At 48.9% G+C, this 21,063-nt stretch overlaps 10 protein-coding genes across 10 annotated transcripts; 6 read left to right on the forward strand and 4 right to left on the reverse strand.

Moving 5' to 3' along the window:
- Positions 1 to 38: 38 nt before the first annotated feature.
- E1B28_008691 (uncharacterized protein) lies at positions 39 to 840 on the forward strand (the record flags this gene model as incomplete). Its single annotated transcript, XM_043153516.1, has 3 exons — positions 39 to 121; positions 174 to 399; positions 454 to 840. 3 exons carry the CDS (start codon positions 39 to 41, stop codon positions 838 to 840), a joined length of 696 nt encoding a protein of 231 aa, XP_043008800.1.
- Positions 841 to 911: 71 nt separating this feature from the next.
- Positions 912 to 2,206, forward strand: E1B28_008692 (uncharacterized protein; the record flags this gene model as incomplete). Its single annotated transcript, XM_043153517.1, has 6 exons — positions 912 to 1,032; positions 1,092 to 1,240; positions 1,292 to 1,369; positions 1,426 to 1,586; positions 1,634 to 1,736; positions 1,787 to 2,206. 6 exons carry the CDS (start codon positions 912 to 914, stop codon positions 2,204 to 2,206), a joined length of 1,032 nt encoding a protein of 343 aa, XP_043008801.1.
- Positions 2,207 to 2,269: 63 nt separating this feature from the next.
- E1B28_008693 (uncharacterized protein) lies at positions 2,270 to 5,693 on the reverse strand (the record flags this gene model as incomplete). Its single annotated transcript, XM_043153518.1, has 5 exons — positions 2,270 to 2,700; positions 2,751 to 2,852; positions 2,906 to 3,221; positions 3,280 to 3,527; positions 3,584 to 5,693. The coding sequence occupies 5 exons, from the start codon at positions 5,691 to 5,693 to the stop codon at positions 2,270 to 2,272; spliced, it is 3,207 nt and encodes a 1,068-aa protein (XP_043008802.1).
- A 210-nt stretch (positions 5,694 to 5,903) lies between these two features.
- E1B28_008694 (uncharacterized protein) lies at positions 5,904 to 6,886 on the reverse strand (the record flags this gene model as incomplete). The annotated part of the gene is made up of 5 exons (XM_043153519.1): positions 5,904 to 6,185; positions 6,238 to 6,319; positions 6,369 to 6,482; positions 6,544 to 6,718; positions 6,766 to 6,886. The coding sequence occupies 5 exons, from the start codon at positions 6,884 to 6,886 to the stop codon at positions 5,904 to 5,906; spliced, it is 774 nt and encodes a 257-aa protein (XP_043008803.1).
- A 130-nt stretch (positions 6,887 to 7,016) lies between these two features.
- On the forward strand, positions 7,017 to 9,438 carry ASN1 (asparagine synthetase). The gene is made up of 11 exons (XM_043153520.1): positions 7,017 to 7,252; positions 7,307 to 7,455; positions 7,514 to 8,072; positions 8,126 to 8,416; positions 8,468 to 8,570; positions 8,622 to 8,772; positions 8,825 to 8,866; positions 8,916 to 8,992; positions 9,052 to 9,170; positions 9,229 to 9,268; positions 9,320 to 9,438. The coding sequence occupies exons 1-11, from the start codon at positions 7,087 to 7,089 to the stop codon at positions 9,399 to 9,401; spliced, it is 1,779 nt and encodes a 592-aa protein (XP_043008804.1). The 5' UTR covers positions 7,017 to 7,086; the 3' UTR covers positions 9,402 to 9,438.
- A 162-nt stretch (positions 9,439 to 9,600) lies between these two features.
- On the reverse strand, positions 9,601 to 13,097 carry E1B28_008696 (uncharacterized protein; the record flags this gene model as incomplete). Its single annotated transcript, XM_043153521.1, has 6 exons — positions 9,601 to 9,752; positions 9,808 to 10,342; positions 10,399 to 10,460; positions 10,511 to 11,299; positions 11,350 to 12,157; positions 12,223 to 13,097. 6 exons carry the CDS (start codon positions 13,095 to 13,097, stop codon positions 9,747 to 9,749), a joined length of 3,075 nt encoding a protein of 1,024 aa, XP_043008805.1. The 3' UTR covers positions 9,601 to 9,746.
- A 107-nt stretch (positions 13,098 to 13,204) lies between these two features.
- On the forward strand, positions 13,205 to 14,039 carry E1B28_008697 (uncharacterized protein; the record flags this gene model as incomplete). Its single annotated transcript, XM_043153522.1, has 2 exons — positions 13,205 to 13,422; positions 13,475 to 14,039. 2 exons carry the CDS (start codon positions 13,205 to 13,207, stop codon positions 14,037 to 14,039), a joined length of 783 nt encoding a protein of 260 aa, XP_043008806.1.
- Positions 14,040 to 14,342: 303 nt separating this feature from the next.
- Positions 14,343 to 14,624, reverse strand: E1B28_008698 (uncharacterized protein; the record flags this gene model as incomplete). The annotated part of the gene is made up of 2 exons (XM_043153523.1): positions 14,343 to 14,516; positions 14,577 to 14,624. 2 exons carry the CDS (start codon positions 14,622 to 14,624, stop codon positions 14,343 to 14,345), a joined length of 222 nt encoding a protein of 73 aa, XP_043008807.1.
- A 99-nt stretch (positions 14,625 to 14,723) lies between these two features.
- On the forward strand, positions 14,724 to 17,510 carry E1B28_008699 (uncharacterized protein; the record flags this gene model as incomplete). Its single annotated transcript, XM_043153524.1, has 10 exons — positions 14,724 to 14,804; positions 14,858 to 15,038; positions 15,112 to 15,801; positions 15,864 to 16,028; positions 16,072 to 16,271; positions 16,329 to 16,765; positions 16,816 to 16,927; positions 16,997 to 17,189; positions 17,244 to 17,330; positions 17,395 to 17,510. 10 exons carry the CDS (start codon positions 14,724 to 14,726, stop codon positions 17,508 to 17,510), a joined length of 2,262 nt encoding a protein of 753 aa, XP_043008808.1.
- Positions 17,511 to 17,932: 422 nt separating this feature from the next.
- Positions 17,933 to 20,856, forward strand: E1B28_008700 (uncharacterized protein; the record flags this gene model as incomplete). Its single annotated transcript, XM_043153525.1, has 3 exons — positions 17,933 to 18,070; positions 18,165 to 19,040; positions 19,108 to 20,856. The coding sequence occupies 3 exons, from the start codon at positions 17,933 to 17,935 to the stop codon at positions 20,854 to 20,856; spliced, it is 2,763 nt and encodes a 920-aa protein (XP_043008809.1).
- Between the last annotated feature and the right edge of the window lie 207 nt (positions 20,857 to 21,063).

Consider the following 21,063-nt stretch of genomic DNA (forward strand, 5'->3'; position numbering starts at 1 on the left):
AGCCTCTACGTCTCCTCACGAATAACGCTAATTGCAGGATGAATCAACGAAAACCGTCCACGAGTTCAGGCAATGCTCTTCAACAATACCAGGAGACCGATGGACATTTTTCTCTTGTCAGGTATCGGGGTCGTCTTTCCTCTCGTCTACTTTGTCTCTCACCATCTGTACAGAAACTTTCGACTAGCTGACTTAGTGACAATAATGAACGGTGTCTGTGGATCCTTTTCGATATTTTCCTCGGCACGCTATCTCCTCAACAACGACCCCGATTACCTTTGGAGCGCTCTGGTCTTCCCCCTAGCGGGCCTAATGTTCGACTTTCTGGACGGAAAGGTTGCGAGATGGAGGAACTCCAGTAGTCTTTTGGGACAGGAACTGGACAGCTTGGCAGACTTGGTACATCTTCAGTACTTCAGTACTCGATGTAACATCGACTCATGATACGTCCAGATCTCGTTTGGAGTCGCTCCCTCCCTGTTGGCATTTACTGTCGGACTCAGAACATACCTGGATACGGTAGTCCTCACCGCCTTTGTATGTTGCGGATTAGCCAGACTTGCACGCTTCAATGCTACTGTCGCCCTCGTTCCAAAGGATGCGACCGGCCGGGCGAAGTACTTTGAAGGGTTGCCAATCCCATCATCTTTAGTGTTGGTGGGCCTTCTCGCCTTCTGGACGAAGATGGGATGGATAGAAGGACAACAAGGTATTCCTGGTGGCACGGTCACGTTATGGGGAGAATCGGGTGGCAGAGGAGAGATTCACGTTGTCTCCGTCGTATTCGGGTGTTGGGCCGCTGCAATGGTCAGTAAGACCTTGCGGATACGCAAGCTGTGATAGTTTTCTAAGTACATACTCGAACAATCAAACTTGTCACGACCGTAACGCGATGTGACAGGCGCGACGCCATGGTCTCTGTCTCTATCGGCGATGTGCAACGACTGTTTCTACAAGCCATGCTTTCGCGTGGTGTTCTTTCCGAGAAGCTTGCAAAAGCTATCTGGTTGCAGTGCATCAACGCCGTCAACAGTAACTCGCGCTCTGTCTTATCATTGTTTGTTTATCACACTGACCCGTGAATTCTTTAGTCGAGGATGAAAATATAGAGATTCCATACACCAACACAGAGGAATCATGGGATACATTCCTAAAGAACGTTAACAATACTATTAACGATCTCGATTTGGAGTTCAAAGGTATACAAGATGAATTGACGGGTAAACGCTTGTTCTCCTTGGTGAGAGACCTTCCTTCGTGTATGATCCTGTCCTCATTACCTCTCGATCAGGTCAATCGAAAAGACGACGAGACTGCACAATTGGCCACCGACTTCACTCCGAGCGAAATCATATACTTCAAAGCTATCGTAAATAGAAGTCTTACGTTCTGTGCTCTTGAGTTCACTCAACCTCCTTATTCCAGGTCGAACAAATAATGTCAGCTCGTAATGAATCGTTCTCACTTTCATCGATGGTTGCCCTTGGAGAGGTCACCGCTCTGAAGGGCAAGATCAACATGACCAAAACACAGGCAGAGAATGTCCTCGCGAGTTTTGTAGCTAAAGGTTGGCTTTTGAGGAGCAAGTAAGGAGTCGATTGACCACAGTTCCGAGCTGATCCAATAAATTTAGGCGTGGCAGGTACTCTCTGTCCCCTCGAACGCTGCTGGAATTGTACCCGTACATCAGGGGTACATATGCAGATGAACTGTTGGAATGCACAATCTGCCATGAGGTTAGAAAATTAGTAAATTTACGATTGCACATTGCTCAATTCACTATCAGGTTCTCACCAAAGGGATAGCCTGCCACACACGAAATTGCACTATAAGAATGCATTACCATTGCTTCAAAGCATTCAGGCGTCGGAATGGAGCATGTCCTCAATGTAAAGTGGATTGGCCACGCGAGGCTTCTGACGTTCCTCTTGTCCCTGTTGGAGAAGACGCTCTACAAGATGGGGAAGATAGTAAACGACGTGTAAGGGCCAGGGCCTCTACCAGTAGTGGCGATTCGGACGAGGACATGGAACCCTCCCAAACGCAGTCGCAAAGTCAAAGTGGCCCCAGCCGAGGCCAGAAGAGTAAGAAAGGCAATTCCAGTAAAATAGAAGCCGACGGCGAAGAAGATGTTGACGAGCCGGATGATGATGGTGAGGGCCGTCCTCTGAGGACTCAGAGTAAACGTCATGGCGGAAGGCATTAGGACGATTTCGGGTATCGTCTTTTCAAGTGTATGGATTACTTGTAAGTCTATATAATGAACGTATTAGGAATCAGATACAGGCGAGGAAATTCTAATATCGTCCTGTTTAGGGAAGCTTCCTTGATCATTGAATCCGAACAGGCCTTTCCCCCAAATCAATATCCGTTTACGATCCCTTCGACCTTCACCGAACTCTTCGTTCCATTTACGCAACTCTGCTAGACTTCCCAAGGCTTCTGATGACGAGGGAGTGATCTCTTTCAATGCTTTGTTAAAATTTTGCTTTGACAGAACGCGTGAGGATCGTTGTCGAGTTTTCTCCGGTTTTTCAGATTGAACACTCTCCTTAGGTATACCTGCTACATCGTCCTGCTGGTTGACATTGGAATCCATATCTTCGATGTATGTATGGATTTCCTCGGAATTACTTTCTGGCGACCAAGGAAGACGGACGCGCTCCTTAACAGCGTCCAGAGCAGCAGATACACATAGATCTAGATCAACCGTCATCGGAATTTCATTTAATCAAAAACATTTCACTCACGCTTTAGGTCTGAGCCAGAGAAGCTATCTGTTTGCTTTGCAAGAGCCGAAATGTTGACGTCCGAATGTAGAGTCTCGTCTCGTAGAAGGATTTTCAATATTTCTGTTTGCGCAAAACGATGAGCGCAATAACAGGAAACCTGGGACATCCCCTACCTGCACGTTCCTTCTCGCCAGGTAAATCCACTAATAAGCGGCGAGGTAGACGCCGAAGGACCGCATCATCCAAGTCAAACGGTCGATTTGTCGCCCCAATGACGATGACGTTATCTTCCTTGGAAGACTTCAGGCCATCCATCTCTTGCATGAACTCGGTGATCACGCCCCGATGGGCAATAGCACTCCCACTCTCACGAGCGGACATTCTTGCGCCGAATAAAGCATCGATCTCGTCTAAGAATATCACACACGGAGAGAGTTTCCGAGCTAAAGAAAACACTGCTCTGACCAGTTTCTCTCCTTCGCCGACGTACTAGAAGCGAGAACATGTTGTAAGCCTCAGTTTCCTTAGCGAGTTGAAGGTAACGAACCATGTCCATGACATCTGACGGGGAAACGACCATCATACGGCAGCCAGCTTCTTTCGCTAGTGCTCGTACTACGAGGGTCTTCCCAGTCCCAGGAGGACCAAAAAGAAGACAGCCAGTCATGCCATGTTCTTTAAGGATACCGTGTTGAAATGCCTTCGGGTGAAGTAAGGGTAATGAGACGATGGACCTCACTGAATCGATGGTGTGCTGGGGAAGGTGGACTTGACTAAACGTAGTCGACATTGATGCTAGAATTCATTTCAATACTGACTGACATAAGTGTCATTCGCGCAGATGAGCTCACCCGCATCCACAATCGATGACAATAGACGCTGCTCGTGGTGGTCCAAATCGGGATCATTTTTGACTGCCTCGATCACCTCGTCGTGATATCCTTTCCCCACCCTTTCACCTTCTTCATTGTCGGCGGCCAGGACTGACGGCAGAGCTTCCTTCAACCAAGACCGTCGCACGTCGAGAACACCGTTGACGGATGCCCACGCACGACTCACAACATGCCATGGAACGAAGGTACGGTCCAGAGTGGGTTTTCGTTCCTCAGCTGAGGCTGCAATAACACTCCCTAGAGCGCGATCAGCAATGCGCCGTACATTACTCCACATTTCGATTCGATTTCCCCACTTATCCCACATTTCGTTTTCGGGTTGCTCGATCTCTGTAGTTGGGTTTGTGTTAGGGTTAGCTTCAGTATCAGAATCAACTGCTTCTTGCACATGCTCAGCTTCAACATTTCGCTGAAAAACCAAGTCGGCTCGTTCTGGCTGCAGCACACCACCAACAGCCCCAATCCCCATTCGCATTGTGAGTTCGTTGATTTCTCGGCGCCGGGACACTCTAGAGGCTTGTTCCTGAGTTGGAGAACGAAGCCGAGGTACGAGTACCGAATTCCTGAAGAATGAAGGTCGGCTTTCAGATTCTGGAGTTGAGCGACCAGACAGTGTTCGAGTCAAAGTTGCGAGGGTACTGGTACCAGATCCCACGACAATAACTTCTGGGCGAGAGCTAGACTCCGAAGTCTCATCCAACGGATATAATCGAGGGTACTCGCTTTGCAGCACGTTCTCCCCCTTCTCCCACTTTCTGAGTCGTTGGCGCAATCGCTTTTCTCGAGCAGAATCAGCTGTCTGGTTTTCCCCCCATTCTGATTTTGTGGCTTTCAGTGAATTGGGTAACGCAGATTGGTGGGACTGCTTGTTCATGAGCAAATTTAAGAAACCACTACCGCCATTTCCTTCTGGAGGTGTTTGGGCCAGCAGAGGCGGTGTTATACCGTATATAATGGCCATAGGATTTGGTACAGGTGACGATGAACGTGACATCGCGCCTTTTCGTCTCTGGCGGATGGAGGACAAAAGATGTGGATACCACGTCGAGGAAGTAGATGCGAGAGTGGGAAAATCACGAATATACACAAGTCGTGGTTTTCCTGTAGAGGTTGACTGTAGTTCAGGATCCTTTGGTTTCATGTTGACCAGCGCATCAAAGAAGACCTTGACTTTGCTCGCTGGGACGGCGCGTTTTGAAGACGAGGCTAAAACGGAGGGACTACTGGATCCAGCTGGTGCCATAAATGTCAACAGAGGGAGAGAAGGAAAAGGCGAAGTATGTTCATCGTCTTCGTCGGGTGGGGGTGTGAGTGGGGGGCGAGCTGAAGGAGGGAGAGATGAAGAAGAGAAGTGTAGGGGATTGCGGGGGAGTTGTAGAGACATAGCCGCTTCAGTACATTTTAGACAAGCCAAAAGGTCAATGTTCACAGAATTCATACCTGGACCAAAATCTCCCCATTCACCAGCAGCCAACTGTACAGAATCCAGAATGAGCACTTCTGCCCCAGTTCTTGTTGCTAATTCCTTCACAGTCGCATCTATAACATATTCCCCTCCTTCGATAGGACAATACAAGCCCAGCGAAGGTTCTATCGGGGGGCCAAGAGGCGAAGCAAAAACAGCGTGATTTTGGGTCTGAGGATGAAGTGCTACATGGAGATTATGTAGGGCCTCCTCTAAAATATCTTCTGGAGGTAACGAATGCAATTCGAATGGTTCTTGTGTGCCTCCCGATGCAGGTGTCCAGAGAATGTCCAATGCCTCAGGAAGTTCAGGTAACTCGGGTTCCTTAGGTGTGATAGAGGTGAAAGGTCGTGTGCGTCGTGTTTTTGTTCGTTCAGGCTCTTCCGTAGGTGGAGATGATGGAGAAGCAGAAAGAATGGGTCCAGCTTCTGGTTCAACGGCGGAATCTAAGGTAGATGGGGCGACTTCAAAATTGGAGGCCGAAGAAGACGTGAGCCGTTTTCCATTATACGGGAGAGAGGAATGATTAGGACGGGGGAGACAAAAAGTTTTTGAAGCCTTCAACGATGACCTTGACCTCCAAAATATTGCTTGAGCCCGCATCCACGGCGTCGCTGAACAAGGAAAGTCTCCTTCACGTGCAGACACTTCAAAAATATCATCACGCATCTGTGCATCTACATAAGCTGCTACTTATCATTCCGATTATTATATACAAAGTATCTAGGTCTTCGAAATAGTATATGTATCCAGTGAAGGAAGAGAGCGTTCGTCGGTTCTGAATTTCGGTATACAGCATTGTGATCAACCACGTCACCGTCCTTTCTCCTGCCGAGCCTTCGCTCTCTCAGCCAAATCAACACCCACAAGAATTTTTGAAGCCTTCCACAATTGTACTAAGTTGATAAAGTTCTTCAACCCGCATACGGGGAAACTGAGGAGCGCGAGAGCCTGCGGATAGGTCAAGCCCTGTAGCAAGTCTCCTACAACAGGAAGTGCCGTGAAATCGATAGGAAGAGGTGTAGATGTCCATTTGACCAGGTACAGGGCAACAAAGAATAATTCATTTCCAGCGCAAATGAGGAATAGCGTTCGCTTTGCAGTGCGTGAGTAGTGCGTCAGACCCAGCATAGCAAAACTCACTCACTGAGTCATTATAGTACAGCCAAAGGATCCGACTCACATCACTAGTGACAAGTTTGTGGCTTCTGGAACCAGTTAAAAGGGAACTTGGAGATTAATGAGACGGGGAATATTTGGGGAAGACGAATGGCATACCTGTACATATGCATATAGTGACTGCTGAAGTCAAGAGCAATGAGGAATTGGAAGAAAATCGTATAGGCTGGATAAGCAATCGAGAGATAACAAAGTAGGCAGGTCGTTGTGCAGCTGGAGTGGTAAATGACTGAGAATCGGGTTTTAACGTGTCAAGCTTAACGGTCTAGCTCACCGGTCGGTCACCATGTCTAATACAGCCCCAAACTTTGAAGTTTGGCCGAGGGCGCGCGCTGCATGTCCGTCCACAGCATCCAGAAGACACGAAATAACGTAGGCTGCAGTGCAGTATTTTGGATGATAACTCATAAAATGTAGAGAAAGACCAGCTAAAATAATTCTGGTGTAGCCTGAAATTCGTCAGAATGCTTCAGGGCAAGCGAATGACCGAAAGTACCTATAAGGTTGGGCACGAAGAGAAAGACATTTTCGGAGTAAGACTGATGGGTTGCGAGGTCAACAACAAATTTGGCGTCGAAGACGCTGAGTTGCCGCCTGGAAGAGTTGGTTGTGGTCATTGTGGAACGGAATTACAGGTTACGGACCGAGTAACAAATACTTTGAACGTCAGCCGTTCCCACGGTACTTTGTTATCTTATCAGCAATCGCGATCGAGTCACAAAGATTCTCCTCAGTTATCGTCGAGTATGGGCAAACCCCGCATATTGTCGCTTCTCTCTCTCATCCCAACATACGTGGCATTCTCTACCGCCCAGAAATGTGTGGAATTTTTGCTGTTCATGGTACAGACAATCCTGCGGCGTATCGAACTCGCGCTATCGCCTGTTCTAAAAAGCTGCGTCACCGTGGTCCCGATTGGTCTGGCTGTTATGTTGGGAAAAACTCTGTTCTCGTCCACGAACGTCTGGCAATTGTTGGCGTTGGTGAGTTGGTTTGGTCTGTTGAGAATGAAAAGATTCATTCAGCCTCGCTCTCAGATACCGGTGCACAGCCCTTAATCGGCATGGACAGAAAAGTAATACTTGCAGTTAATGGCGAGATCTATAATCACCTCGGTATTCGATCAGGGCTGGGTCCTGAGGTTAAATTCAAGACGCATTCGGATTGTGAAGTAATTATTCCCCTGGTAAGAAGTTCCCTCTCGACTCGAGTCAATTCGCAACGACGCCCAATCACCATTCTAGTACGGCAAACATGACAGGGAGCTATGTAAACACCTCGATGGAATGTTCTCGTTTGTTTTGTTAGACGAATCCGTCACCCCGCCACGAATAATAGCCGCACGAGATCCAATTGGGATCACCACTCTCTACCAAGGATGGAGCTTCAAGAAGCCAGGGGTTGTCTACTTCGCATCCGAATTGAAAGCCATTATTGAGGAGTGTGACTCCATCATCTCTTTCCCTCCAGGACACGTATACGATAGCAGGGACAATTCGACAATCAGATATTTCCAACCGTCATGGTGGAACGGCGATCTTGAAACCCTCGAGGCCGATATTCCTACGAAACCCGTTGATCTCAACCTCATTCGAACAACGCTCGAAGCAGCGGTTCGTAAGAGACTGATGTCAGAAGTTCCATATGGCGTCCTCCTCAGTGGAGGTCTCGATAGCAGTCTAATAGCATCGATCGCTGCGAGGGAGACGGAACGAATCGCAAGAGCTCAGATGGAAACACGCCAAAGAAAATTACAGGAATCGATCAGTGGGCCCACAACTCCTGTATTTGCATCCGAAGAGAGTAAGTCCATGGATTCACTTATGCTCGATTATCACCCACGAGACCCTTGGCAGCAACTATCGCCGCCTGGCCACAGCTTCATTCGTTTTCGATCGGTCTTGAAAACTCTCCAGACTTGTTGGCTGCTCGTAAAGCAGCACATTTTTTGGGCACAGTGCATCACGAATATGTCTTCACTGTACAGGAAGGCCTTGATGCGATTCCAGAGGTAATTTATCACCTAGAGACATACGACGTGACTACCGTCCGTGCAAGTACACCGATGTACTTGCTCAGTCGTAAAATCAAAGCTATGGGTGTCAAAATGGTTCTCAGTGGAGAAGGGAGCGACGAAATTTTCGGAGGTGACTAATGCCGTTTGCTCTGCAATGAGTCCTTCATAACGGTTTCCTCAGGATACTTGTATTTCCACGCGGCTCCTGATCCCATATCATTTCATCAAGAATGTGTACGACGTGTCAAAAACCTGCACACTGCAGACTGCTTGCGGGCAAACAAGTATGCGGATTACTCCCTCTTTCTGTAATTGCACTTATCGACTTCTTCAAGGTCAACCATGGCCTGGGGCTTGGAAGCTCGTGTTCCTTTCCTTGACAAACAGTTTTTAGAGGTCGCAATGGATATCGACCCGAAGGAGAAGATGTTCAGTAAAGGTCAAGATCAAGAAACGGACGAAGATGGTTGCCCCAAGATGGAAAAGGTATACGCATATTCGTATCAAGTTGAGGATATGCCTTGACCGGGTCACGCAGTATATTTTACGAAAAGCATTTGACTGTGTTCCTAATGGAAAGGTATGTTCTACGTCGTTTTTTTGATTCTCCTTGAGCAGTTTCTTTCAAGCCTTACCTTCCTCGTTCGATCCTTTGGAGGCAAAAAGAACAATTCTCGGATGGCGTTGGTTATTCTTGGATTGATGGGTGAGTTGGGACCCGCTGTCTATTTTTTCGCGTGTAACACATCTGACTTGGGCTTTCAGAATAAAGGACCACGCAGCTGCAGTTGTTTCTGATGAAGTATTTGAAAAAAGAGCCAAGAGGTGGCCAGGAAGCACGCCCGACACAAAAGAGGCGTACTTTATTCGAGAAATTTTTGAATGTATGAAAAAAAAACTTGTCAAGTGCTTATGTGTCGTTTGCTGACACCTTCCCGTCAGCGCTCTTTCCTAGTGAGGCTGCCGCGAAAACTGCAATTCGGTGTGTTTCGCTATCGTACCTATAGAATATCTCGATTCTCATTATGCGCAGGTGGGTCCCGCGGGGTGACTGGGGATGTGCTTCAGACCCGTCAGGAAGAAGTGTTAGTATTCACAACGCAGCATATGAATAACTTCGGGAACATGAATGGTACAGAGCTGTAATCTAGACTGAAGTAGATAAATCAGGATAAAAAGAATGCATGAACGTTCAGAACGTGGAAACGGAGGGAGCGTTAGCGTAAGTATTGAAATAGCAACCATGGAAGGAGTGTTAGGGTATGACTGTAACGAAACAAGGGGGAATTATACTCGTGTGTCATGATATGAGCGAGCGAGAGTTGCAATCGATTGCATGGGTGAATAACGATTGCAAAAAAATTGGGGATGACGTCCAAACAAACGGGGGAAGGAGGTATAATAAAAAAGTCGATAGCGTAATTGTGGAGACTAGCAGCGCAAGGATCAAAACTTCACCTTTAGACCTTTTCATGGAGAAGTAACATTAGCAACCATTTGCATTGGGCGATGTAGACCTACCCCAGAGTCCTCTGAGGGGGCAGGAGATGACATCGCTTTGGCAGTAGTGGTTCGGGGGGTTCCGGTAGCAGCACTGGTCTGTGAAGTATTTCGAGACCTTTGTTTAGGAATGGGAGAAGCCACAATTGGAAATCGCGTGCTAGTATTGCTATTCCAGCCTGGCCTTGTTACCGTGGATTTAGTTTCATCATTGTTCGACGGTCGGAGTCGGGATGGTGTTGGGGCTGCTCGACGACTAACAGGTCGGTTGTGTGGAGATTGGTCGGGGGAAACAACAAGTCGTGTGCCAAACTTAGCGTTGGCGGACGACTCCCTCGCGTACGACGGTCCGCCTACGCCTCGTCTTGCAGTGATCCTCGGTTTGATCATTGGCTTCTGAACAGTGACTTTGTCAGCACCCCAATAGGAGAAGCTCATTTTGCTTTTTCTGTCAGAGTCATCTGAGTCAACGCCACCATCCTCATCCTCATCATCGTCGGGAAGAGGGACGATCCTTGGCTGCTGCCTGCCTACTTGAGCACGAGACCGGGCAACACTAAAATTATGCATGTCAAAATTAAGCGAGGACATTGTCGATCAGGTACGACTCACTCTTCCATCGAAATGACTCCCTCTCGAGGTTGTGCAACATCACCGATTGCCCATGTTTCGATCTGGTGTGCAGTACGTCAGTCATGAGCTATCGAAGCCAAAAAGAACCAACCTTTATGAATTTGTACAAGTTCCTCGGCTTCGTGTGTGAATTGCGGCGGCCAGTGGTGGCGTACTTCGACCGGCCTTGAAGCTCAGGCAATGAGTTTGTCCTCGAATTGGTCGCCGCTACCAGAGGCAATGATGTCGTTCCCGTCCTTTGACAAAGCAAGACAACGTCATTGAAAACAACCAACCATAAATCTTTTTTCCCCGTGGAGAGGACATCACTGAGACGTTTGAAGGAAGATTTACCTCTGACTCCCTTTGGGTTCATTGCAGGTGGGGGAGATGAGGATTTCAGTGGAGAGGTTGAGGAACCCGTACTAGGAGCGCATTGCCGTTCCTCTACTAGGATCCGTGAAGGTTTAGGTAAGGCAACTTGCCTCACCTTGTCGAGTCCTTCAATTCGGGCAAAGACATCTCTAGTTTTATCCCGTTCCTCCTTCTGAATCTTTTCGTCTTCAATGCTGCGAATAATGGACTCCACCTCAGCGACCATCTGTAGTGTACTCTCGTATTCGAATGTACTTGGGTCTGTGTGGAAGAGAAGGTTCTGGAAGAGAAGTGGGTATTTGAGTAAACGTTGGAAGGGCTTCGAAAGGGTGATTGCAAGACCGGTCTCGCCCTTTTCGCTGGCAGTCTCTTCAAGCTTCTGCAGAAGGTTACAGACTTTCTGCCACTCCGCCATATCTTGATTTTTGGGCTTCTTCGTAGAAACATTCGATAATGCGGCGTCTACTTGTTCCAGAGCGCGCTCTAGGTGAAGGACGTATTTGGCATACCCAGTAAAGATATCGGACTGTAAAACCCTTATTGCCAGATTCATCAGATGAAAGCTGTTCAACTCACATTGGCGACAAAAACATCTGCTAGCGATCGCACCAGAGGAAATTGTTCGTCGTATCTCTTCTTGAGTGCCTCTGAAAGCCTCTTATGTCCATCGAACACACCGCCATCAATAACCTCTAAGCATATCCGCAGGTCCTCAGGAAGTTGATGCGGGGCCACAGTATCACCCAAAACATCCCCATTCCGAGAATTTTCGCTCCTCTTTAACTTTCGAAGCATTCCTTTGATTTGCTGTTGTTCCCCTTTGCGGTCGGCAATTGTGGACTGGCCGTGGCTGTAATTACGCTCCCGCTTCTGGTCGCGTTCTATGACCGTCGACTGTCTGCCGAGGGACTGAGTAGATGAATTGAACTGATTAGTTCGAGGTGGTGGAGGTAAGGAATGATGGGACCGCGAAGGGAACGGTACTGAGGTACCTCCCGCTGTTTTGGTACCGTTCCGTGAGACGTTAGAACGATAAGGGGATCGAGGGTGATTGAGTTTGGACGCTGCACTGATGTTCCCGGGGCGTCGCGACGGATAGCTCTTCCCTAACTGGTCGTCTTCCTCATCATCCGAATCCATTGAGTCGCCATCAATGTTTGGAGTGTCTTTATGGCGCGAGGAAGGAATAGAAGGAGTAGGGGACATGAAACGTGCAGCTATCGGGGGTAACTGATCCGCAGATTCAGCAGTCGGTGACTCAGAACGATGATAGTCGTAGTCGAGGTTGGGTGTTGATGACATTGAGGAGACAGCTGATGATGAATATGGGTGAAGAAGCGGGTCAATGAATGTTTCCTTCATTTTCGCTAGTTCCTGCACATATCTGCCGCATGAAGGTGAAAAACCAAATGACTACAGGATGGTCTACGAGAATAGAACTTGACGCACCTCTCTTCACTATGTATAATCTCAAACAATACTTCTTGGCGGGTACGCTCCCGTGATCCAAGATTCGATACAAGGTCTTCTTCCGTCACTTCACTCCAAGATGTCGCTCCAAGAATACGACTGCCGCTGGTGTTGTTGGACATCTGTGAGTAGGGTGTGGCGGACCGGAGCGATTGTGCCGATGCACCGTCTTGTTTATGTGAATACGGCGATGAAGTTCGCATCGACGGGGGTTTTCCAGCGGAAGCCTTGCTAGAAGAGCCGAGGTCGGTCTTTGAAGACGATGCGCCTGTGGAAGATGTTGATCCACGAGGCTCCTTGCCATGCGTAGCCTGAAAACGCGACACTGTTGTTTTGAGAGGTGGAGAACTTGGGGTAAACGAAGGACTACCAGGTGAATCGGGCATGGCACGATCGACGATGGTCTGGGTTGGAGAGGGAGATATGAATGCGACCTTCTTCTGGACCTCAATGTTGGTAGCGTTTGGGGAAGTTGCACCATTCACAGCCTTTCTCGAGCTGCGCCCAGTTGAGTCTGGATCCTGCCGAGGAGATGTCGTGCGAAGAGGAAGCTCTGAGTAAGGTTCATCGGGTACTGGTGTAGGGGATTTGGAAGGAGGAGTAGGAGTACTAGAAGATGACGAGGAGGACTGATTAACACCAGCAAATGAAGCAGAAAGAGATTCAGTGGGCTCTATAGGTGGTAATGGACGTTCGGTAGGAATGAGATCTGGGAGAGGCTTGAGGGAAGAATTATTGTTGTCTGGAGGAGGCCATGGCCTGAGCGGTGGAAACTTTTCCTTTGTGAGAGGAGTGTCTTTGTCCTTGTCCTTTGTGCTGCCGCCGAGGTGAAGGCGAGAGAAAAAGGCCTTCATCGTCGTTGGACGTAACGAGAAGAGGCTTTCTCGTCGCCGTCGGGGTCGTGGAAAGGTAAATGAAGATAATAATACAAGGGTCGCCGTCACTATGTAAGTACCAAACAATGCCTCGTGCAGCACCAGCTCATATTACAAAACACTTGCCCGTCCTTGATTACCCTTTTACTTCGACTATCTCATTCCAACTCCTTCAGTCGGACAATGGCTCTCACAATGGGACAACTTTATGGCTAGGCGCGCAGTGTCTTTCAGCCTATCTTCGTCAGTGTGTCAAGCCAGCTCATTCGGTCATCGAACTGGGCAGCGGCATTGGGCTTACAAGGTACCACGAGCTTTCATCAGACTCACTGACAACTGATGTTTATGTTATATAGTCTGGTCCTAAGTAGTCTGGGTTGGAAGAAGGTTGTCGCCACTGATACAGCTTCAGTCATCAGCTCAGTACTTTCCCAAAACATCACGAATAACAGTCTTGGAGGGGATGACTGCAGAATTCTCGTTCGTGAATTGGATTGGACAATATCGCCTGAACGATGGACATGGGACAATGACTACGTTGTGACTTCTGCATCTTACACGTCAACCACAAGGCGACTCTCACATCCATTCGACCTTATCGTGACAGCCGACACCGTGTACGAACCCAGTCTCCTTGAACCGCTCCTACGTACCATACACGGGCTGTGCACAATGTCTGTCGCGGTCTCCCCCAACAGTCGAGCACCCATGATATTATTGTGCTTTGAACGTCGTGACCCCGTCCTCGTTGATTCTTTACTGGCGGCTGCACGAAATAAATGGAATTTCCGAGTCAACAAAGTTCCTGGCCGAAAGCTCTCCAAGGCGATGGAAAAAAGCGGATTAGATTGGCGGAGAAGCGATTGGGAAGGCGTTGAAGTATGGAAATTCGTGTTCAGGCGAGCACCACTAACGGCATAACAATAATGTATGTCTTATCGTGTGAATCTTGGCTTCCAAAGCTTGCGCTATGCCCCAATGCACTTACCTTTGAAATTCAACGATCTGTCGAAACCATGGCGAGACTATAGCCGGTTACTTTGACTTGCCAACGAAAGCTGACTAAAACTTACCGAGTCTCTCAAGGTTTCCTCTTCGTCATTTTCAGTCTGCAACTGATAGACCTGCAGGAAACCTTTGAAACTGAATTCACAAGTCAGGTATAACCAACAATAGTTGGTAAGTATTGGATTACGCACATAAGGTGTCCCTGGTCGTTCACGTTCATTCAAACAACTCATCGTTGGTCTCTTTGGAGAAAGGTTCACCGTTCGCATTGATCGCCCATTGATCCAGTCCCTCGGGGGAAAGGTATGCGTCCTTCGGTAGATCCAAAGATTCAGAAGATGGTTTCGGTGTGCAATACTTGTCGAATATGCATTTCAAACAATTTTTGAGCTAAAGATATGGTGCTTCTATGAGTACTGAATAATAGTGCGCATTGTGTGTCTAGTATACCAACTCGCTGATGCCCCTCTCCCCGTCTAACAAAACGCTGGTGGACATCCTGAACGGGACTTACGGTAGAAAGAAATTGGGAAGCGGCTGGTAGAATTGAAAGTTGATGACAAAAAAGGCAACCGCATTCTTTGTGACTTGTCTGTCATGGCGGCAGCCCGGTCTGAACCTCTCTCCATCGAATCTCTCCTCCAGAAACAAAGGGAAGAAAAAGAAACAGCTTCCAAGGTATACTATCTCTTTTGAAGTTTGAAACATCGCAAATTAATCAACGAATTTAGCCCAAATTTCTGTCGCGAGAAGAACGCGCAAAGCTTGCCATTGCAAAGCGGGCTCAAGAGATCAAGGATCAACGTCAAAAGGAGGACGATGTTAAGAAGGATAGGCAGACTTTGGAACGCGAGGCTGAAGAATTGCGTCGGAGAGAAGACTTAGGAGCTTCCAACAGGTACGGTGGTCGATGTCAGTGTCGTCTGTCTCATTTTTTCCTCCCTCATTTTACCTACGTTTCCTTCCCATCTTTTTAATTTACCAGATGACGACAGTAATAGTCGCTACGGGCATCCCGAGCGGGATCGTGGGCCTTCGAGGCGAGATAGGCGAGGCGGAGGGAGAGACAAGGACAGAGACAGAGACAGAGACAGGGACAAAGACGGCAGGGATAGCAGGGACTACCAGAACGTCCCTACAGGACCTCGAGCTGACCGGGCAGGAGGAAGCAATCGAGCATCTGGTGTTTCTACGCCCCAACCATCCTCGATGCCCCCACCTCCCGTTCCAAATTCAACTAACGACCCTTCCTCATCGTCCACATATGTGCCACCGATGTCGGATAATGACCTCACCGCAATTCGGTCACGATATCTAGGTGTGGACAAAAAGAAGCGAAAGATTCGAAAAACCAATGATCGCAAGTTCGTCTTTGATTGGGACACTCAAGATGACACGTTTTCTGAAGACTCGCCCCTTGCCGCAGGCGTGAATCGCCAAGGTGCACAGACTATGTTCGGTCGAGGCCACCTGGCTGGAATGGATGGCGTTGAACCTATTAGTATGCGTAATGGCAATGGTGGAGGAGCATTGGATCATTTAGCAGACGCTCGGGAAAGACGAAAAGCAGTAAAGACTGGTATAGATGAGAGGCACTGGACCGAAAAGCCGTTGAATGAGATGAAAGAAAGGGATTGGAGAATCTTCAGGGAAGACTTCAGCATCTCTGCTCGAGGTAAAGCTGCTTCTTTGTCAACCCGTCGCAAGGATTACTGACCTGTCGCTCTTGACCTACAGGTGGACAAATCCCTCATCCACTCCGTTCTTGGGTTGAGTCAGCTATACCTCACCCTATTCTGGATTGCATAGAGAAAATCGGGTACAAGGAACCGTCTCCCATTCAACGACAAGCTATACCCATCGGCTTGCAGAACCGGGACATTATCGGTATTGCTGAAACAGGTATGTTGAGATTTGGGTCCGGTTCCTTTGCTCATGTTCGCAGGTTCCGGCAAAACTGCCGCCTTTGTCATCCCGATGCTGGCCTTCATATCGAGCTTACCGGCATTCACGGATGACATAAGACACTTAGGGCCATATGCTTTGATCTTGGCACCTACACGTGAGCTCGCTCAACAGATTGAGAGCGAGGCGAAAAAGTTTGCTACTCCTCTTGGATATCGATGTGTGTCTATCGTTGGAGGAGTGAGTGATTACGCAAAGGATTCGCGGGCCCATCATTGATTGTTTATTTATGTTTAGCGCGCCGTTGAAGAACAACAGTTCAACCTCCGGGAAGGTGCGGAGATCATCATAGCCACACCGGGTCGGCTTAAAGACGTCATCGAGCGACATGTCCTTGTGCTCTCTCAATGTCGTTACGTGGTTATGGACGAAGCGGACCGAATGGTCCACTTGGGATTCGAGGCGGATCTAACGTTTATCCTGGATGCGTTGCCATCTGAGACTATGGACGGGGAAGACAAGGGAGAGCAGATGGATGTGGATGGTGAGACTATGGTCAAGAGAGGGAGGACGCGTGTTACCACGTTGTTTTCGGCAACAATGCCATCTGCAGTCGAGAGATTGGCGCGGAAATACTTGAAGAAGCCTGCGGTTATTACCATCGGTGAAGCCGGTCGCGCAGTCGATACGGTCGAGCAGCGTGTTGAGTTTGTTAATGGCGAAGAAAAAAAGAAGTCAGTGGCCCAGATTATCCTCTCCTCTCATTGTTCACTGTTTTCTTCAGGCAAAAATTGGTCGAGATTCTCAATGCTGGACAATTTCAACCACCTATTATTGTGTTCGTCAACCAGAAAAAGACTGCGGACATGGTGGCGAAAGATCTTCAACGTGCGAATGTAGGTCCCCCCTGGCTATCTTCACGTTTCCACTGCGCTTCGAACGTTTACTGATTCCATTTTTCTTAGTGGAGTGCGGCTACGTTGCACTCTGGCAAGAACCAAGAACAACGCGAAGCTGCACTGCAATCGTTGCGCGACGGAGGTGCGGATGTTCTCGTGGCGACAGATCTTGCCGGTCGTGGAATTGATGTGCAAGATGTAAGCCTTGTGATAAATTTCCAAATGTCAAGTACGATAGAGGCATATGTTCATCGTATTGGTGAGTCCTGATCGGCTGAGCTGGATGGTGAAAACTGATGTCCGCGTCTTCCAGGGCGAACTGGACGCGCAGGCAAGATGGGTACGGCAATCACGTTCCTTACGAATGAGGACGACGAAGTGATGTATGACCTCAAACAAGGCAAGTATTTTTAATCTTTTCTTTTTTGCAAGATGCAGGACCTGAAATCGATTTCCATCGACAGAGATATCCAAGAGTCCCGTGTCCAAGGTACCGATAGAGCTCGCCAAGCACGAAGCTGCCCAACACAAGGTATCCCGAGAAATGAAACGAAAACGAGATGCAGAGGATCAAGGTTGAGTTCAAACGACAGATAGAATTTTGAGATGTGCTTGGGATGCTTAGCATTGGGAGTGCCAAGTTGTTGAAGCGAGAAGGAGGAGGGCCACCCTAAACCGGCCGGGATGCTGAGTAAATAAAAGAACGTCAAAAGCGCTTTTGCACGGGATTTGTCATGCAAGAATGTATTTTGAGGGCGATTTGCTATTGGGATGTGTGATGTCATATCCGGAAAAGGCATGCCGTTGGGCGGAGATTCAAGATGGAGCTCGGCACGGGCCAGTCCCTTGGACTCGGACCGGTGCGGCGGAGGCCACAGAAGCAGTGTGGGGCATCTCCGTGGCCGCTTAGGCCCATTTTGTCGAAATCAAGTCCGACATACTCGTCCGGCTTTCCCTGCTTTTCATCCACAACCACCACCACCACCATCGCCAACGACATCCATGATCCAGTCGCAGACGATGCCCCCGTCGCCGTCCTCGACACCTGGACAGCTTTTTTTCCCCTCTACTCACCGCCAGCAATCGGGTCTCCTCGCTGCCTCAAGTTCTCCCAATCTAACCCGTCTGGATGTTCCTCAGGTCAGTTACATCTGCTCACGTTCATTGCGCCCATAACTCACGCAGTCTGCCTTCGGTTGGGCTATATAATACATTTTACCTATCCTTCATTCAGCAATCCCTTGGGCCAGCCCGTTTACCTCGCTTGTCCGTCACTCCTGCAAGTACGCCATCTCTTCACCAGGAAACACCCCAGCAGGAATCAGATTCTCCTCCGCAATCGTCCGGTGCTTCTACCACCTCCTCTTCTCGTTTTCGTCTTGGTGGCAGGAAAACATCAATGCATCAGGGTGACTCCCAAAAACATCCCCATGGTCCTTTACACGATTTGAAGCGTTTCCTTAACCACCATATACCCCATGCTATTCCTCATGATCAGCCTCCTAGCCCGACCGATTCATCTCCCAAGCGAGAGCACGGTAGGTTTTCGCTGAAGCGCAACAAGTCACCACACCCAAATGGTGACATCAAGCAGTCCAAGGATCGACCTCCTTCCCCAGCATCATCAAATTCAACTGTCTCCTCCAAACCCCCCTCTTCCAAACCCCCTTCCGACAAATCCCATTCCGAGTCCTATTTTGCTTCCTCAGAACTTAGCAGCTCTCACAAACACCCGGCACCCCCTCCTCCTTCACGCACTTCTGGTAAATCATCATCATCCCGACAATCCAAACAACATAATCACTCCTCCAACCCTCATCCTATTCATTCCTTGTCGGAAGCCACTCACGCGCATATTTCGAAGAAGTATGGTAAATGGGGTCGAGTTCTTGGTTCGGGCGCGGGCGGTACGGTCCGTTTGATTAAAGCCTCTACTAAGAACGGTGGGACTATCTTCGCCGTTAAGGAGTTCCGTCCAAAGAGAACTGGCGAGACCGAGAAGGAGTATCAGAAGAAGGTTACCGCCGAGTTTTGTGTGGGCAGCACCCTGAAGCATCCCAACATCATCGAAACGGTCGATATTGTTAGCGAAAATGGCCATTACTACGAGGTAAGTACACCCTACCCTGCTCCCAGTTCGCACGCAAGTTCCAACCTTTCTATGTTACCCCACGTAGGTCATGGAATATGCACCATACGACCTCTTCTCAGTCGTCATGTCGGGCAAGATGTGCCGACCAGAGATTTACTGCGTCTTTCGCCAGATCTGTGATGGCGTCGAATATCTGCATTCATTAGGCCTTGCTCATCGTGATCTCAAGCTCGACAACTGCGTGATGAATCACGATAACGTTGTCAAACTGATCGACTTTGGTACCGCTACGGTCTTCCATTATCCCGGGAAGACCACGCATATCAAGGCCAAGGGCGTTGTCGGAAGTGACCCTTATCTTGCCCCAGAAGTACTAGACAAGGACGAGTATGATCCTAGAAAGGCCGACGTATGGAGTGTCGCCATCATCTTCCTTTGTATGGTCCTCCGAAGGTTTCCTTGGAAGTGCCCCGACGGCAAGAACGACCCAAGCTTCAGGGCTTTTGTCAACGCCCATCCTGACCTCAGCGAGCCCAAGAAACACAAGGAGCCTCTAAATCAGGCAGCAACGGGGCCTCGTCAGCCGCAACGTGGATCTACCATGCCTCCTCAGCCCAAAATCGAACTCAAACCGGATTATGTCCCCCAGAAGGAACGTTCGTCGACCGATTCTGAACTGGTGCCTCCTACCAAGCAGCACCGTTTGCCCAATAATAGTCTGACCTCTTCTTCTGGATCACCTTCCACGAACAGTAGTAGTCTGTTGGACTCATCGGACGGAGGTGAAAGCGGTTCCATTACTTCGGACTTTGAATGTGATAAGCTATCGCAGCTTTCTTCCTCCGATGGGTCGTCATCTGCTGTTCGTCATTTCAACTTCAATTCTCCACGAGCAGTCACGCAGAGCACTGCTACCCTTCCCAGTAATTTGGCTGTCTTGGGTGCAGGCCTACGATCAGGTAGTGACACACTTGCATCCAGCAAGGTACGGCGTACCGAAAGCCCGGTGGATTTCGACCCCTCAGTTGTAGAGTTTGCCAGGCCAGGTAACTCGACTGAGAGTCTCCCAACAAGTCCCTCGTCTGTATTTGCAGCCAAATCAACGGGGGAAGACGACATAGCTACACCACGTGCCGCTAATGGGGGGTTCGGGATCGCTGAAGTGCTTTCGGGACAGAGCTCTAGAAGAGGAAGGGCAACCACCATTGCTGGACCTATGGCCAGTATCACTGTGGAGAAGATGGTTGACGGTCCTTTCGAGGACAATGTTGGGGAAAAGCAGAGTACGACGTCTGAAGTTCAGTCGCCACGACCACAGCACACAGAGAAGCCACAGTCGCCGACAAAATCCTCTGGATCTATATCTAGTGACCCGCCCTCTTCACTATCGCAGAAGACACCTACGAATTCAGAAACCAATACTACGGCAAGGAGACGTCAACGCACCGATAGTGTCGCTACGTTCCATGCCGGTGGTGCTGAGTCAATATTTCGGCTTTTGCCTAGGGAAACACGACCTGCGCTTCGGCGGATGCTTCATGTCGAACCCGGCGCCAGGTGCACCTTGACTGATCTTCTTCAGGGAAAGGGAAAGGGCAGTAGTTTACTCTGTGGTTGTCGCCTCGGCGGCGATTCACCAACTGGCGCACCCTCTAGTCCTTCGTCGACGACATCGTTGGCTTATTGCGTCGACCACGACCCATCGGACGAGGAGGATGATGGTGATTCGTGGATTAAGTGCATACAGCCCTGCTCTGCGCCAGGAGTTAAACCTGGACACGTACATATACAGGTTGCCGTTGACGAGAAGCAGGGCAAGAGAAGGTTTTTTTAATGCCTTACTTCGCTCTGTATACCTCACCGTCGAAGCAAAAAAAAATCCAATTAACCCTGCGGGAAAGGGAAACAGGATGGACTATCAAAGATGGTCTCTGGAATAGGGATCGAGCGCGCCAATTTTGGTCGTAAAATTATTCCCGTCCCCCTTCCTTTTTCTCGGTTCTCCTTCAACTGTTACTTATTCTCGCCATCCCGGCCATCC

Source organism: Marasmius oreades, chromosome 5 (assembly GCF_018924745.1).
Source record: "Marasmius oreades isolate 03SP1 chromosome 5, whole genome shotgun sequence".
Taxonomy (NCBI): Eukaryota; Fungi; Basidiomycota; class Agaricomycetes; order Agaricales; family Marasmiaceae; genus Marasmius; species Marasmius oreades.